The following is a 16,400-nucleotide window of genomic DNA, read 5'->3' on the forward strand; positions in this document are numbered from 1 at the left end:
CACTGCTCCTGATGTGCTACATGCTAATGCTAATGCTAGGTACTGTGTTTATTATGACAGACACTGAATTCCCTTATGTGGATAATAAAGTGAGTTAACCTTTAACCTTTAAATACTACAATCACACAAGTTAGAGCAAAATTATCTGTAAAATACCATAATTACGCTGATAAATGGGCCATTTAACACGTCAGATGAGTCGGAAAGCTTTGACAGAGGTGTTAGCTGGATTCTGTCAGCACCGTACTGGCATTTCCCAAGTTTTCTACCAGGGTCAAGGAAAAGTGTTGAAGAAAAGTAGATATGAAGTCATTGTTTGGCACATAATTCTCACTGTGTTTGTGGTTTGTGGTTGTGATAACAGTGATAACATGCCAAGTCATCTGTTCTATGTTTTTCTTCTTCTTAGTGGCAGGTTTTCTTTAACTCCCTTTGAGATAAATAAGAAAAAAAACAGGTAATTTTAACCCACATATTTGTTTGAAGCCTTTACAGTTTTTCTATCAGATACTGTTTTCAGTTCTGCTTCACAGATTTTTTTTTTTTTTTTTTCCTGAAGGCACATTTCTCTTGATTACATAATATTTTCTGTGATTTTTACAAGGATACAAACAAAGAAAAAGGAAGGAACTGAAAGACCTTAGTTATTTTTTATTTTCTTTTTTTTCCCAATTCTAATACCTACAACTCACAGTTTCAACTGTTTTGATTGATTTTGTTTTAACTGTGTTCTTCTTGTTTTAATTTCTTTCTTTCTTTCTTTTTTTTTTTATCCTTTCTGCACATTCCTTTTGGTTAAGGTTTTTTTTTACCTCCACCAGGAGGTATTGTGATCACTTTGCTTTGTGTGGTTGCGTGTTTGCATGCATGTTTGTTAGCAAGATAACTCAAAAAGTTATGGATGGATTTTCAGGAAATTTTCAGGAAATGTTGATACTGGCACAAGGAAGAAATGATTAAATTTTGGTGGTGATCGGGGGGGGGGGGGGGGGCAGATCTGTCTTGGCGGAGGTCTGCGCTCTCCGAGTGCTTTTCTTGTTTCTTTATGATTTTAATGTAATTTTATGTGTTTCTATGCCTTTGTAAAGCACTTTGAATTGCCCTGTGTATGAATTTGTATTTATTTGAATCTACTTATTTAGCTATAGGACAGTGTGTATTGGCATTAATAGCAAAGAACAAGATGCATGCACCAGATTTAGCAGAGAAGCTAAATTCTGTCCGTTGCCCTGGACAAACGACCAACATAATAAAACATCACATTTTGGTGCAACTGTTGTTTTTCCATTAGGTAAATTTTTATGCACAAGTTATATTTGCGGAATTTGAGGGTTAATGGAAAAGCGACTAGTGTTGTAGAAGATGACTGTTTCCATGGTAACTACAGAGCCTCTGAACGTCCAAATGGGTCATATCGGATGACCATGAAAAGATGACAAACTGTATTTTACACCAATTATTTACATGTATTGATAGGATTAGTGGATCAACAGGTTTAGATCAGTAGATGGTTTTGGTTTAGGGGTTAAATGTGTTGTTTCTCGACATACATTTCTTTGAATGGCAGCATGTTTTTAGTCATTTGTTGTTCTTATTGTCACATCGCTGCAGTGAATTAAAGTCCCATCTCCAGGTGTGTGTAAGTAGAAAAAAGGAGTGTGTTTGTTCCTTGAGTTAGCAAAACTTCAAACATGTCCAGTCGTGTATTTGTTTAGGAGGTTTCTATCCCGGAACAGGTGCAGTATACTGTGTAATGTGCTGAGAAAGGAAAGTCGTATGGGAGTCTGGTATTTATAGAATGATAACACAGACTCGGATTAATTAATTACCAGTTCTTCCAAGGAGCATTGTTTCAGGAAGTTTTTTTTTTTTTTTTATTATTGAAAATGGGTTGTGCAAAAACAAAAGTTATGACTGATGATGAGTTTTCTCACTGAGGGAACATACACGCTACAAGACTCAGGGACTAATTAGGCGCCAAAGTTGAGATCACAGTCGACTCTTTAGAATAACGGCGCTGTGAGAAACCCCTGGAGGTAAGATGTGCTGAGGCATACGACGCCTGAACACAGAGTAAATAGGCTGGAGAAAACGTCAGTGATTTTATTTTAGCTTAAACACTAAATCAAATGAGGACGTTTTCCATCTGGGGTAGGTAAAAGCCAAGTACTGTGAGTCTTAGAAATGGGTTCAGATTAGATTGGATAAACCACCGCTTCAGTCTCATATTCTGTCTTTGAAACCGCCGAACGTGCATGTTCCCATCAGAGGCGAAAACGCACGTCAATACTCGAATCCAAAGTGTTGCGTCGTGAGACAATAAACACGTCCTACTACATGTGACACGTGTGGCGACAGATGTTACACTGTGTGCTGTTTCTCAGCTGATTCGAGAGTAATTGGCAACCTGTCCAAACACTGTGAAATGAAAAGTGGTGAAAAAAAGTCTCCACTGAATTTGTGTCGTAACATAGCAGATATAACTGTCTCATTTACAGAATAACAGACTGCACAGTGGAACGTTCAACAATAATCAACAACAGACCAGCTCGGGGCTCGTGGGGACGTCGAGCTGCAAAACACCAACAGAATCAATCACCTGTCTGAAGGCAAACTCTGAATATCTCGGCTACTATTTAAAGAATAAATGTCTGTATAGATCTAGAACCCACAGATCTGTACTGAGAAGTCATTTGGGCTGTTAACACCTTATGTACACTGCAAAAAAGGGATATCTGACATACATGAACTGATTTGAATTTGGAATGTTTATCATGAAAGACTATTTTTTAACATTTATTTACTTATTGAGGTGTAATCTTGTTAGAATTATTTGAATTGTTCCAGGAATTTTCATCTAGAGCTACCCCACTTAGATATTACGACTAATTTTAAGCAGTTGAACCCAATGAGTTAAACCCAACCTCCTTCAATTTTAATAAAATTTGGTGTGTGGGTAATTCATAGTCTGAAAAGCCAAAATTTCTAATTTGAACTTTATTAGACCAACGGTTTTCAAGATATGGCAATTTCATTGTTTCTCTTTTTTGCGAAAAAGGCCATGGCAGCCGAATTTCAAATTGCTGTAACTTGGCAACCGCTGGTCCGATTTTAAAAACCAAGGTATTTCCGTAAAGGGGGGACCAAAGGAATCTAAATGTAACATTATTTTGTACATTTGGGTACTTTTGAGTTGGATAACCTTTTGATTTATACAGGGTTATTCAAAAAGAATGAACTGATTTCATGACGCATTCCTTCAGTTCTCAAGCATCGTCATGGAATGAGTCAGTGACCATTTGAAAGAGGAGTTTTCTAAGTTTATGTTCCATTGCTACCCACTGACCTCGATGACCTTAAACATCAAAAAACAACAGTGGATCGTGATATGCTGATACGTGTCTGGGAGGAATTCTCTTATCGCACTGATGTTGTCTGTGCTGCAGGTGGTGGACACGTTTAACATTTGTAAGACAGGAAATAAAAGTTGGTTGTGAGTAGAAAACTTGTGACTTGGCTGGAGTTTACTATTGCTTTTCCTTATTAAAATATTGCATTATGAAATCGGTTAATTCTTTTTTGATTAACCCTGTATTTTGACCTTGAAATTGACACTGTAGGACACGCCTGACCTCTTTGACACCATTATGAAAACTGCAGCCCGATGTGTCAACTACAGCATATATATATATATATATATAAAATACCAAATTTCATAAAAATTGGAGGGGGTGAGGTTTAAAAATGTCATTTTGTTGGGTACTTTTGAGCTGGATAACCTTTTGATTTATATTTTGACCTTGAAATTGACACTAGGGGATACGCCCAACCTCTTTGACACCGTAATTAAAAATGTACCCAAATGTGTCAACTACAACATATATATATATAAAAAAAAAAAAAAATCATAAAAATTGGAGGGGGTGAGGTTTAAAAATGCCATTTTATTGGGTGATCCGAAATGGACTGACTCCTATATTTATAACAAAACAAGCTCCATTGTTGGAAGATGAGGACACAGGAACTGTTTACCCTCAAGAAATTTGTACTTGTGTTATGAAGTTTTGCTTATAAATACATATCTATTGAGTCATTACATCTCCATAAGACCATTTATATACATATACAGGGTTCCTACAGGTTTCTGTAAGTTAAATTTAAGACTTTTTAAGACATTTTTAAGACTACTTATGACAGAATTCCCATTTCACAGCCTATTTACGCCAATGCTTTGATTCCCACCGTTTTTAGTCATGTCTCACTGGGGGGCTGCAAAGTAAGCGATAATTGTTACGTAATTTTGTATAAATCGTCAGGTTGGAACGGGTAGAACTGAGTTGACTAACGTTACTTTCTTTGCAGCTTGGATATTTAACAGATGCATTTAAACACAGTACAATCAAAAAGTTTATGGTAACATTACTAAGGCCTTTCATATCAAATTTAATACCTTTCAAAGACTTTTTTTTTTAAGGTATTAAATGCAGATTTGTAAATTCAAGACTTTTAAGACCCTGTACCCAAGAACCCAGTATATGTATATGTAAATATGTCTTACTAAAAAGACTTGAAACAACTATATTCTGCTTAAAAGAAGAATTTTAGCATCTATAATCCTTAGATAATATTTTACAAAAACTTGAGAAGTACAATTTTCTTACTGCACTGGCAGATCATTTTTGTTGAAATAAGACCCCAAAAATGAGTTGAATTTTCTCAGTTTGGTACAGGCCTTTTTTGCAGTGTATTATAACAGTATAGTTTATTCTTACATTGTATTGTAGATGGAATGGGTACAAGACTTGTGTGAGTTTACAATAAAAACCTACTGACTTTTCCAGTGTTAAAGATCATCACATTCCTTAAAGATTCCCTTTTTCAGATCCTTTTTTGTCCCTAAGTATCATCAGTGCAGATGTTTACTAACCCCCCCCCACCCAAACACTCTAAGAATATGCTGTTTTATTGTCGTGTTTACTTAGAGCATCCTCTGCTGAAAAAGGACACCAACCACCAAAGCTGAGCGTATCTACAGTAAATAAACTGTGGTTGAAATGTGATACAATGAGCCTGAAAAGCAGACGACGTGCTCGGTTCAAGCTGCAGAAGCGATGTGGCACCAGTCTAGTCGTTGTCGTTCTTCTGTTTCTTTTCAGCTGTGGCCTTGCAGTTTCACATCTCTGACAAAGTTTGCGGCGCTGATACAATGCTTTAAGTGCTCAACGCCACACAGTATCACCCCTCAACCACTCAGGCGTATAAAAGACATAACACCATTCAACAGTTCGTCAAAAAAGAAATGAAACAGCTCGGAAACTTGTGAATCAATAAGGCAAAAAGTGATCCTGGAATAAAACAATTACATCTTATTTCCTGCCTTGTTATGCATGAGCAGAAAAGTCTTAAAAGTAAGTTATGCCGCGTTTCCACTACGTTGAACCGGCTCAACTCGACTTGGGTACCAGGTCCTATTTCTGGAGACCGTTTCCATTACAGGATACTACCGACTTCGGAGTACCTGGTCGTCATAGCGATGCGGCGTGTTACTTCCATGTCGTCTGCTCAGAGTTGCTTTTAAACTCGCTCGTTGCGTGTTGTCTCGTCAAACTCATGCAGAACTTTTACATCCGAACCTCCTCGACAAACCATGGTGTAGTTTTGCTGGCTGTCAACATGTGGATTAACCTACCGCTATATTTACTCTAAACGTCCGCATCTGTTTTTGTAAAACAGCGGGCCACAGAGACGACTGTGTGACCAGTCAGTGGTCTGCAGTGTTTACACGTCACGTTTTAGTATCTGGTCCTCAGTCCTGGAACCTCGGCGGAGGCGATACCAAAAAACTAGTACCAGGTACCAGATTCCAGAACCTTTTTCGTAATGGAAACGCAAAAAAGGCAGAGTCGAGTCGAGCTGATACCATGTAGCGGAAACGGGGCATTAATGAACCAGTAAATCACCAAATAAATGTCATATTTTTCACTGTGGTATTATATGAACATGGTCTTATTTATTCTGTCACCTGTGGTTTGAATGCAGCGTTTAATAAGACAAACTTTGTGGGTTTGGGATTTCATTTGGACTGTTTTTAAGTCCTCACAGGAACGTTTCTTTCTATCCAATCAGGATCCCAAACATGGACTAATCTGATTCATAGCCTCCAACATTCTGCGGGACATGGAAAATGAATAGATGAAATACAGCAGCCTCCAACAAAGCCGGTGAATATTTTGCCTCGTTGAATGCGACCCAGATAGGAATATAAATACAAGTTATCCCCTGTTTCCTGCACACAATCATTGCGGCAGTCGTCTAAGCCGCCCATTATGTAAATAAAGAAAGAAGAGGATGACGACGAGAAGGAGGGGATGTGTGTGTGGGATAGATGCATATGCTGCAGGATGCACGTGGAACAGAACCAAAAAGAGAAAGAAAACACTCAGAAAGTTAGGAAATAGAGTTAGAAACAAAGAAAAGTACGTCTTTTTTTTTTTTTTTTTTACCCATTATATGACTCATTACCGACCCACTGTGGAACTGTGTGAAACCCCCAAGGCTCCCGGTGCGTCTTTTCTTTAGCAAGATCAACACCATTACACAACAGTAACAACAACAAGAAGAAACAACATCTACAACAACAACAATAACAACAACTGTGCTATAGTGAGACGGCGCCCGATATATAGATGATGCACATCATTAACACCACAGCCAGCCACACATTAGCACACACTGTTAAGTCTGTTATGTTACTCCGTTTAGTGGCCCTCGCTTCAGCTGCACCCATCAGGAAACCAGGTGGTGTCACAGGGTGGGGCTGTAACCCCAACCCCCCCCAACTCCAGTCACTGTTCGCCCGCAAAGTCATCGCCGGGGTGAACAGAAACTCCAATGTTGTTGCCAAGGCGACAAGTTCGACCTTTTTCAAGTTTTATAGCGATATGAGCCCAAGTCCCGTGTGAAGCGTGTCAGGAGAAGACCATCCACAGAAGCCGTCGGACACTTTCGTGGTCAAGTCGTCGATGGCGGTCTTCGTTAACGTTTGTTTGTTTGAGACAGGAAGGCCATTTCTGAACAGCGGTGATTTGGACAATAGTGGTCGCGGCTTTGCAGATTACTGTACGTTTTTGCTCATAAGGTATAAAATACAAACAATGTAGTCACTCGGCACATAATCACACACTTGCAAAGCTGAAGAAACAACAACATACTGTAGCAAGAAGCAGCGTCAGAGTTACTGTTGTTTTTGTTTGCTCTTTGCAGTAAATTTTTTTTTTTTTTTTCTACTTATTTACGTTTGGCTGACACTGAATAGAACCTGTCTCCAGTTAAACACAGTCACATGTTCAGTCACAGAACACACAACGTTCCCGTCGTCAGCGACAACGTGGCCGACGTCGTATTCTTTTTCTTGAAATCCTCTGTTTCGTACAATAATACAGTTCGTGTCAGGCAGAGAGGATGTAGAGTAACTGATGGCGTCTCTTTACTCAGGTTGGTGTTTAAGCAGGAAGGTGTTGAGCTGATGGAGGCGATGTTGACTCGTTTTGGCGGTGAGAGGGTTTGGCGGGGGTCTTCCCTCTTCACCCACCTTTCGCATCTCCTTTCCCTATTTTCCTTTTCCCTCCTTAGACGTAGATGGCAGTCCGGGAAATGACCGAGCCGTCCCTCTGAGACTCCATGTCGTCGTCCAGGTAGACGTCCATTTCTTCCTCGTCGCCGTGGCCCCTGTGGACGCGATACGCTGGGGGGAGCACGTTCCCGCCTCCCCTCATGCCTCCGAACCTGTCGTACCGCTCCTCCTCCTCCTCCATGCTGTCGTCCAGGTCGAACTTCCTCCTCTCGGCTTCTTCCATGTCGCCACTCAAGAGGATGTCGTGAGCGGTGGGGGCGTTGCCGGTGGTGGCGTGGTGAAGGTGGTGATGGTGGTAGTCGTTAGCCTTTTCTGTCAGAGTCCCCGTGGCGTCGCAGCCCTCTCGATACGTATAAATGGGGCCGTTGTTGTTGGCGCCCGTTCCGTTCTTGCTGCTGCCGTTACCGGATCCGCTGAAGAGCAGGCGGGCTTTGTTGCCGTAGTCGCCGCCGTTGCTGCCTCCGCTACCTGTCGCTATGGAGTCGCCGCTGCTGGGGTAACCACGTCTCTGTTGGCGCCGGCCGCGAGTCAGGAGGACGGCAACGAGCGCAACGACCAATAGCAGGGCCAGAAGCGAGCCAATCACTGCTCCTGCCACCACGCCGGCGCTGGACGGATCCTCGAGGGCTTCTGCAGAGGGGGGTGGAGGGGTTGGAAGGAGGGATGGAAAATTGGGTGTAAGAAAAGAAAAAGGGAAGGAATTGGTGGCTTTTTTTTTTTTTTAAGGAAGCCTCGCTCAATTTTTGGAGGAGCTCTTCTTGTATTGTTAGTGTGTGGTAGTGATAGTAGTAGTGTCTTCTTCTACGTGTGTTAAATCCTCTTACAAGTGTGTAGTAATGTTCTTCACAATGTAATCCCCTGGTAAGGGTGCAGTCAGTCTTTGCTGGGATCAGGCTGAATGGGACTCATTCACTTTCTCTTTCGTTGAGCTTCATTTTCCAGACATTTTGCTCTACACACATGTCTGTCCAGCTGCTGGCACTTCAGTTTTTTTTTGTGGCCCCGCCCCCCTTTGCCAGCTGGGGAAAAGACTTTCATTACTGTAACGGTCCCGTGCTCGCTCTATACGTCATGTTGGTGTGAGCCAAGTTTGCCTCTCCACTCTTGTTTCAGTCGAAGATTGAAACAAAAATGAGAGATGTTTTAAACAGCATTAGCAAAAAGCAGTCTGTTTTTGTGCCTGGCGCTGTCTTTGCTATGCTGGCCCAGCACAGACAGACAGACAGACAGACAGACAGAAACACAGACAGACACACAGAACAGAGGCAGAGGGGTTATTGGAAGAGAGTCAGTGAAAACAAGAAAGTACCACAATGTTCGACATCCCTCACATCCCCCCCCCCCTCGCCCGCTTCCTAATTACTCGGTCATTATCCCTTTTCTTCCTCCACATTCTCCCGTCCTCTGTCTCCTCCCCACGCCTCTTATCGGTCAGCTAGTCAAACCACGGGGCAGAGAAATCGCCTGCTGTCAACCCAGGACCGAGTCCAGATTTCACTGATCAGAAGCACACAAAGGTAAAAGGTTCACACTGCGGAGCACGACTCATGCCAGGACATTTTTAAGAGGATTCTCTGCAGGAGTAGAAGACAGAAAAGAGGCCTGGCTCAGACAGCACAGGATTTGTACGAGTGGATTCACGCTGGGTAAAAAAATAAAAGAGGAGAAAAGAAAGTGTCAAAGCAGGCGAGAGGAAGCACAGAGCCTATAGCGCCCAAGTGCACGAGGCCGGCTAATGGATTATTTTTCTGCGAATTGCATGCTGATTTTTCTTTGGGGTACAGCTAGGGCAGCGGAACGCAGAACAGCAGGCAAATCTGAACCCCTTCCTGCTTTATGCAAATAACAGCGAGGTTCTGCCAGCACTTCTGGCAAACACAGCAGTGAATGCCAATCAAACAATCTGAGCTTGGCTGAAATGATGCGGGGTGAGGTGCCAGGGCAACACCAGCGAGCAAACGACTTTTTTTTTTTTTTTTGAATTTATGCCCTTACTGAAACCACACTTTATGTCAAATAATGATGTGCACGGTGCAGGCAGGTACGGGTTATGTCAGTCGTTCCCAACACGGACATTTTTTGGCTCGTGATGACATTTTAACATCACAAATTTCTGGCAACCCCAGATATTCAAAACTGAGACTTTTTTTTTTTTTTTTTTCCTAAAATTAACTTGTTTATGATCATGTAATAGTTTGCTATACTATGTTGCAAAATAAACCACAGGTGTCAAACATCCGGCCCGCCAAAGAGTCCGATCTGTCCCCTGGGATGAATTTGTGAAATGCAAAAATGACACTGAAGATATTAACAATCAAGGCTGTTAGAATCATTTTTGGCCAATTCAATCTCAAGTGGGTCAGAGCAGTAAAATACTACAAAAAACTGTAAATAATGAAAACTGCAAATTTTTCTCTTTGTTGTAATGTAAAAAAAAAAGTAAAATTACACAAAAATGTTTACATCTACAGACTGGCCTTTTACAAAAAATGTGAATAACCTGAAATTTCTGAAGAGAAGTATGTGAAATTTTAACAATATTCTGCCTCTTACAAAATGTTTTGCGTATTTGTAGATCCATTGCTATCTGTAAGTTGTGATGCATATGTATAAATGATAAACTAAGGCATAGTATTGTTAAAATTGCACCTATTTTTCTTAAGAATTTTCAGGTTCATATTTATTCATGTTATGTTCAAGTACAGTTCGTAGATGTAAACATTTTCGTTACGGAATTTGCCTTTTTCCATTAAAAAACAGAGAAAATACTTTGGAGTTGATATTATTTATCAGTTCTTATCCTATTATTTATATTATTTTACTGGTCCGGCCCACTTTACATCATATTAGGCTGAATGAGGCCCCTGAACTAAAATGAGTTTGACACCCCTGAAATAAACGTGAATTTTGGACGACATTTAGTCTATATAATGTATATTATTCTGGACGGAGGCAGTAAATCCAGGTGTAGGATTTGATTTTCCTTGGTCAGGATATGTACAGTCAGTCCAGCTTGGATTTCCAAGGCTGACAATTAATACTGAACAAACAAGAACTCAAACTATGAATTATGAAAGAACTGCAGCATCTGAAACCGACCACAATGAACATTTGACAGATAAACAGAACCACAGTGCTGCAGTTTCAGACTCAGAGTTTGTCATGTCTTTTATGTATTGTGATTGTCTCTGTCAACTCACCAAATATTTTTATTCGTAAGTTGTTGTGTTTTTTTTTTTTTTTGCACAAAGTCTTCTTTATTGGTATTTGTGCAGGGACTCTACAGAATTGTGTTTCAGACATGAATTAATACAAACAAGAACAGTCCCCACCCATGTTCCAACAGAACCCCACCCCTAACAAAAATAAAAATAATAAAAAATTAAAAAAAAAAAAAAAAAAAAGGGGTCACTGTACCATTTAGCAGATTGGCTTTAATTTCTCTATAATAAAGGGTCCGAATTATTAAACATCAGTATGGGTGACATCCAACTTCTCTATGTGCATTAGAAAAGGTTTCCATAGATCATAGAATTTCTGAACACACCCTCTGGTAGAATAGCCGACTTTGTCTAGTGTCAGGTGGTGTAAAAGGTCACTGATCCACATCTTAAAGGTTGGAGGGTATTTCTCCTTCCACCTACGAACTATTAATCGTCTGGCAGTGACAGAGGTAAAGGCTTTCATATTCTTTGCATGCTGGTTGTGATGAATGGTTTGTGAACTTATTCCGAATATCGGCGTAATGGCAGAGGGCTCTATACGTGTCTGTAAAACGTCTGAGAGGGTTTTAAATTAGTATTATTTTGTCTTTTTGTCAACTGTCTTTCTTGTCACCTGCCTAAGGACTACAGATGGAAATTAGCACTGCTGCTACAATCTGGCATATTTACAGCTGCAATTGTTGTAGATGCTCATTAATATGCACTGTCCCTATTAAATTAAATAAATAAATAAATATTGGATGCCAGAAATTATCAAGTTTTGAACAGAACCAGAATGTATAATAATAATAGTAATAATAATAATAATAATAATAATAATAATAATAATAACGGATTGGATTTTATATAGCGCTTTTCTAGACACCCAAAGCGCTTTACATTATTGATCCATTATCCATTCGCTCTCACATTCCCCCTCTGGTGGTGGTAAACTACACCTGTAGCCATAGTTGCCCTGGGGCAGACTGACAGAAGCGTGGCCCTTTTGACCACCACCAAACATTCATACGCATTCATACACCCGTGTGAGTGGCACTGGAGGCAAGGAGGCTTCAGTTATTGGACGACCCGCTCTACCACCTGAGCCACAGCCGCCCATGTATGTGAGAGGGTGGCTGGTGTTCGTTTACATCGATCACAGATGGGATCAAAACTAAGTATAATCCTTGCTAGTCTCATTTTTGACCAGCGGAGGCGACGTACAACCTTAAATTAAATAACTGCACTGTAAGCCCGGATAAGTAGAGTTTACTCAAAAAATTTGAGGCAAGTGATTGCACTTAAATGATTTGAGTAATGATCGACTAATCAGTTGGTTTAAGTAGGTTCAACTTTAATGCTAAAAGTATTGAACTTAAACTATTAAGTAGAAAACACTAAAAGACAAGTTATTGGTACTTTAAATCTGTTGTAAAATCTACCCCACTATCCAACCATTCAACTCAGCATTTTAGGTTACACTGACTAATTTTCTCAATTGCAGCCAGATTAATTTATCATTGATTAAACAACTTTTTTTGAGTTAATTGAACTCAAAATCCTATTCCTGACCAAAATAGTCATAAAATTATTCAACTTAATATATTGTAGCATGAATGAAAGTTAGCTCAATGTCATTTGCCAGTGCAGGAAGTGCTTTAAATTTGACAAGACATTAAGATTTCTATTGTATAATAATAGTCTTAGATCACAGGTGTCAAACATGTGGCCCGTGGGCCAAAACCGGCCCTCCAAAGGTTCCAATCTGGCCCGCGGCATGATTTTATGGAGTGCAAAAATTATACTGAAGATATTAACAATCAGGGGTGTTGAACTGGTTTTAGCCCAATATGATCTAAAGTCAAATAATAGTCTAATAACCCTTACAATAAAATGTGAACAACCTGAAAATTAACAATTTTAATAATATTCTGTCTGTTGACACATAATATTGTAGACATTCTTATTTTAGTTACACATTCCAAATTTCAACAATATTATGTTTGTGTAACACTGTGTGTAATGCACATGTACAAGTGATAAGTTGAGGCATAATATTGTTAAAATTTAGCTTATTTTTCTTAAGAAATTACATTTTTTTTCTGGTTACTTACATCTTTTTGGTGAAAAGATAGTTTGTAAATGTAAATATTTTCATAATTTTATGTTTTTATTGCACTAAAATGAAGAGAAAAACTGGGTGTTGGCATTATTTATAAGTTTTTATGCTATTATTTTAATGCTTTGGCCCGCTTGAGATCGAATTAGGCTGAATGTGGCCCCTGAACTAAAATGAAATTGACACCCCTGTTTTAGATGAACAGTAAAGCCATAGTTCTTCCTCTGGCTCTGACTCATGGTGTAGCTCTACAAAAATACAAAAGCAAACACAAAAAGACCAATAAACACTGCTATACACACATTAAATCCAAATTAACACTAACACCACAACCCCGCTGAACCCCTGCACAGAAAAAGAATACATTTTCAACGACATGCCCAATACCCACAATGCAATGTGAAGATAAAAAGGTGTGGTCATGACTAAAACTTAGTGATTTAATTCCATTCAACTTCAACTTTTTCGTACTTTCAACTATGTCTACAAATTAGTAGAATATACTGAACATTTTATAGTAACATCATAAAACTTAAATCATTTAAGTGCATTGTAATTCAAGCATTTTAGTAAATACAAATTCCGGGCTTACAGTGTGTAAACAGATTGTTGTTTTTCTTTTCAATCACTTAGCTACTAGAAATTTCAGGCGACCCCATTTAAATTCCAGGTGACACTGGGTTATGTGAACATATCCAGTGTGGAGATGTCACTGTGTAGAGCCTGGGATTCATAGAAGACATCGATCATTCTAAAAGTGTAGGAGAGAAAAAAGGAGGGGAGGTATTGAGCCGGAGCAAACTGGAGAGGGCTGATGAGAGGAGAGGTCTCAGCTTGATTTCAAACACTTTTCGCGTTCTCTCACTGGGGGGATGCGAGAGGGTGATGCCAGGGTGAGACAGAAGGGTTGGCGATTGAGGCGGGGCTCCTGGGACAGGATATGATGTCTAAATTAGGGGCCAGTGTCTCATGATATCCCATCGAAGTGACAGAAGGCATTAAGGATGACGACTCCAACTTTCCCTGTCCTAGTTTCATCTCTCTGAAAACTTACAGACTGGCATGGAAACGCGCCGTGTGGGCCAAAATGTTATTTATATTTATCGTGCCACTTATATATAAGGAATTAGTGTCATTTTTCAAAAAGGCCTGAATGAAAGACAGCAGAATAATGGCCTTTTGTGGAAGAGCTTCGGTGGCTGTCGTCCCTCTGATAATCAAGTGCTTAAAAATCTATTATTCTGTAAAAGGCTATAAAGAACAATTCGGTTACAAAGGCCCATTAGTGCTGGCATGTTCATTTTTCAATAAATCTCGAGTCACAAGCACGAGCAGCCTGATTTTCCAGTCATTTTCTCAAACAAATCCGAAGCCAAGAGTTGATTATCGACTTTTTGATCTGAAGTTATTTGTCCCAACTCCAGAGGTTTACAAAATTCCTCTGGCATTTCTGTAAAACGAAGCCTCAGTGAAGTAGAAACACTCACATTAGTTTAGACCCGTTAAACGGTGGCTACTTTAGATTCACATCTCACAGGAATATCACTGACTGTGTTTACATGCACATTAATATTCCAGCACTAGTCTGAATTTAACACAGATCATGTAACAGCATATTTAACACAGATATTCTGAATTAGGATTGATTTTACATGATGTTTTTGTGTGTTTGATGAAATTCTTAATTTTAGATCACACTTCGTGGTGTAAACGAACCAACGAGCTGGAGGTAGAGATGCGGGTACAAAGGAAAAACCCATATTTCTGGTCAGACACAGATGTACGATTAAAAAATTCTGAAATTCTTAAAACAAAACAAAACCAAAAAAGCTACTTTGCCTTGAACAAGACATCAATCTCTGTCAAACAGCCATAACTTTCAACATGTTAATCCTCAGATCCACTATGAGGATATGGTGAATGTAAATACACCAGAATAGGGAATAATAGGTACATTGGACATTTTATCAACAATATTACCAGAATATTCCTTTTTAAATAAGTACAAAAACCAGATGTCTGGTTAATGTTGTCACTCTTGCTCACATGGCAGCAGCTTTAACCTCCTAAGACCCAGCTACGGGTTTTCTGTCCACATTTGTGAAAAAGAAAATGAAAGAAAACTGTCCACCACAAAGGACATTCTTTAAAAATTCTAAAAACTGCATCTGAAAAAATTGTTGCATCATGATGTTTCCAATATAGGCACTTATTTAATAGAAAACAAAAAAAGCCTGTACTTTGCTGACATTTCCTGGGTCTCAGGAGGTTAACCAAATCTTCTCCACATTGCAAACACTACATTCAGACAGCAGGTCTTCATGCACAAATCGGATTTTTTGGTGAAATCTGTTTTTTTTTTTTGTGTATGTACTCATTAATATTACACATTAAATGCAACTTCTGTCACTTTCAAGTCAAATCAAGTGACCCGCATGTGCAAAAGAGGTCCTGATGTAATATGTGACTACACAGGCATGCACTGTACTGAGGGAAGTAAATATATTTTTTCTCCTCCTGAGAATTGTGACGTTTGTCTCATTTCAATGATGTAAAGGTTGGATAAATGTGACCTGGCTAATCACACTGAAGTCACATTGCAAAATATCAGATACGTATCAGATTTAGGACCACATATGAAAGTGGCCTGGGTCAGGTTTGTGCTGTTCAACCCGTCTTTAACAGATCGGATACAGGTCACATATGGGCAAAAAAATCGGATTTGGGCCACATTTGCCTGCAGTCTGAACGTAGCCAAAAATTCTCAATGTGGTTCAGGTCTGGACTCTGTGGTGTCCAATCCATGTATCTAAATGATGTCTCATACTCCTGAACTCTTAATCTGATCCTGATGAATCCTGGTGTTGTCGTCTGTGAATACCTCGTGTCGTCAGCATATAAAGATATTCCCTGGTCATTCAGTTTATTCAGGTTCACCTGACCTCATTTTATGGACATGTAATGTTATGAACCTAAACCTGACCAACTCAGTCAACCCCAGATCATAACACTGCCCCCACAGGCTTGGACTGTAGGCACTAGGCATGATGGGTAATCAGTCTGGACTCATCAGACCACATGACCTTTTTCCATTGAAACACAGTCCTATCTTTATTCTCTCTACAAACTGATGCTTCTTTAAGGGATGAGAAGCTACTCTGTACATTATTTAAAGGGTTAAAGAACTGAAACATATTAATCACTGCAGTAATTATCTGAACTATTAGTCAAATCCAACTGGGACCTAAATACTGACTAATATGGAATCATTATTCAATTTAAAAAAACTAGAGAAGACTTAAAGGAGTGATATTTTGCTTTTTTTAATGGAATTATGTACTTTCAAACATTTCCCTACTCTCCCATACTCTGCTTGGGTCTGAATTCTTCATTAATTCAACTCCACAGGTCCATCTTCAACAATATTTCTGAGTAATGACACCAG

General features: G+C 39.5%; 1 protein-coding gene across 1 annotated transcript in view; it reads right to left on the reverse strand.

The window, feature by feature from the left end:
- Positions 1-5,856: 5,856 nt before the first annotated feature.
- Positions 5,857-16,400, reverse strand: part of pvrl2l (PVR cell adhesion molecule related 2 like) — a 715,997-nt gene continuing 705,453 nt past the window's right edge. The window contains exon 7 of the mRNA XM_030147091.1: positions 5,857-8,263. Coding sequence (XP_030002951.1) covers positions 7,629-8,263 — 635 coding nt within the window. The 3' untranslated portion in view covers positions 5,857-7,628. The remainder of the gene's footprint in view (positions 8,264-16,400) is intronic.

Source organism: Sphaeramia orbicularis, chromosome 11 (genome assembly GCF_902148855.1).
Source record: "Sphaeramia orbicularis chromosome 11, fSphaOr1.1, whole genome shotgun sequence".
NCBI lineage: Eukaryota > Metazoa > Chordata > Actinopteri > Kurtiformes > Apogonidae > Sphaeramia > Sphaeramia orbicularis.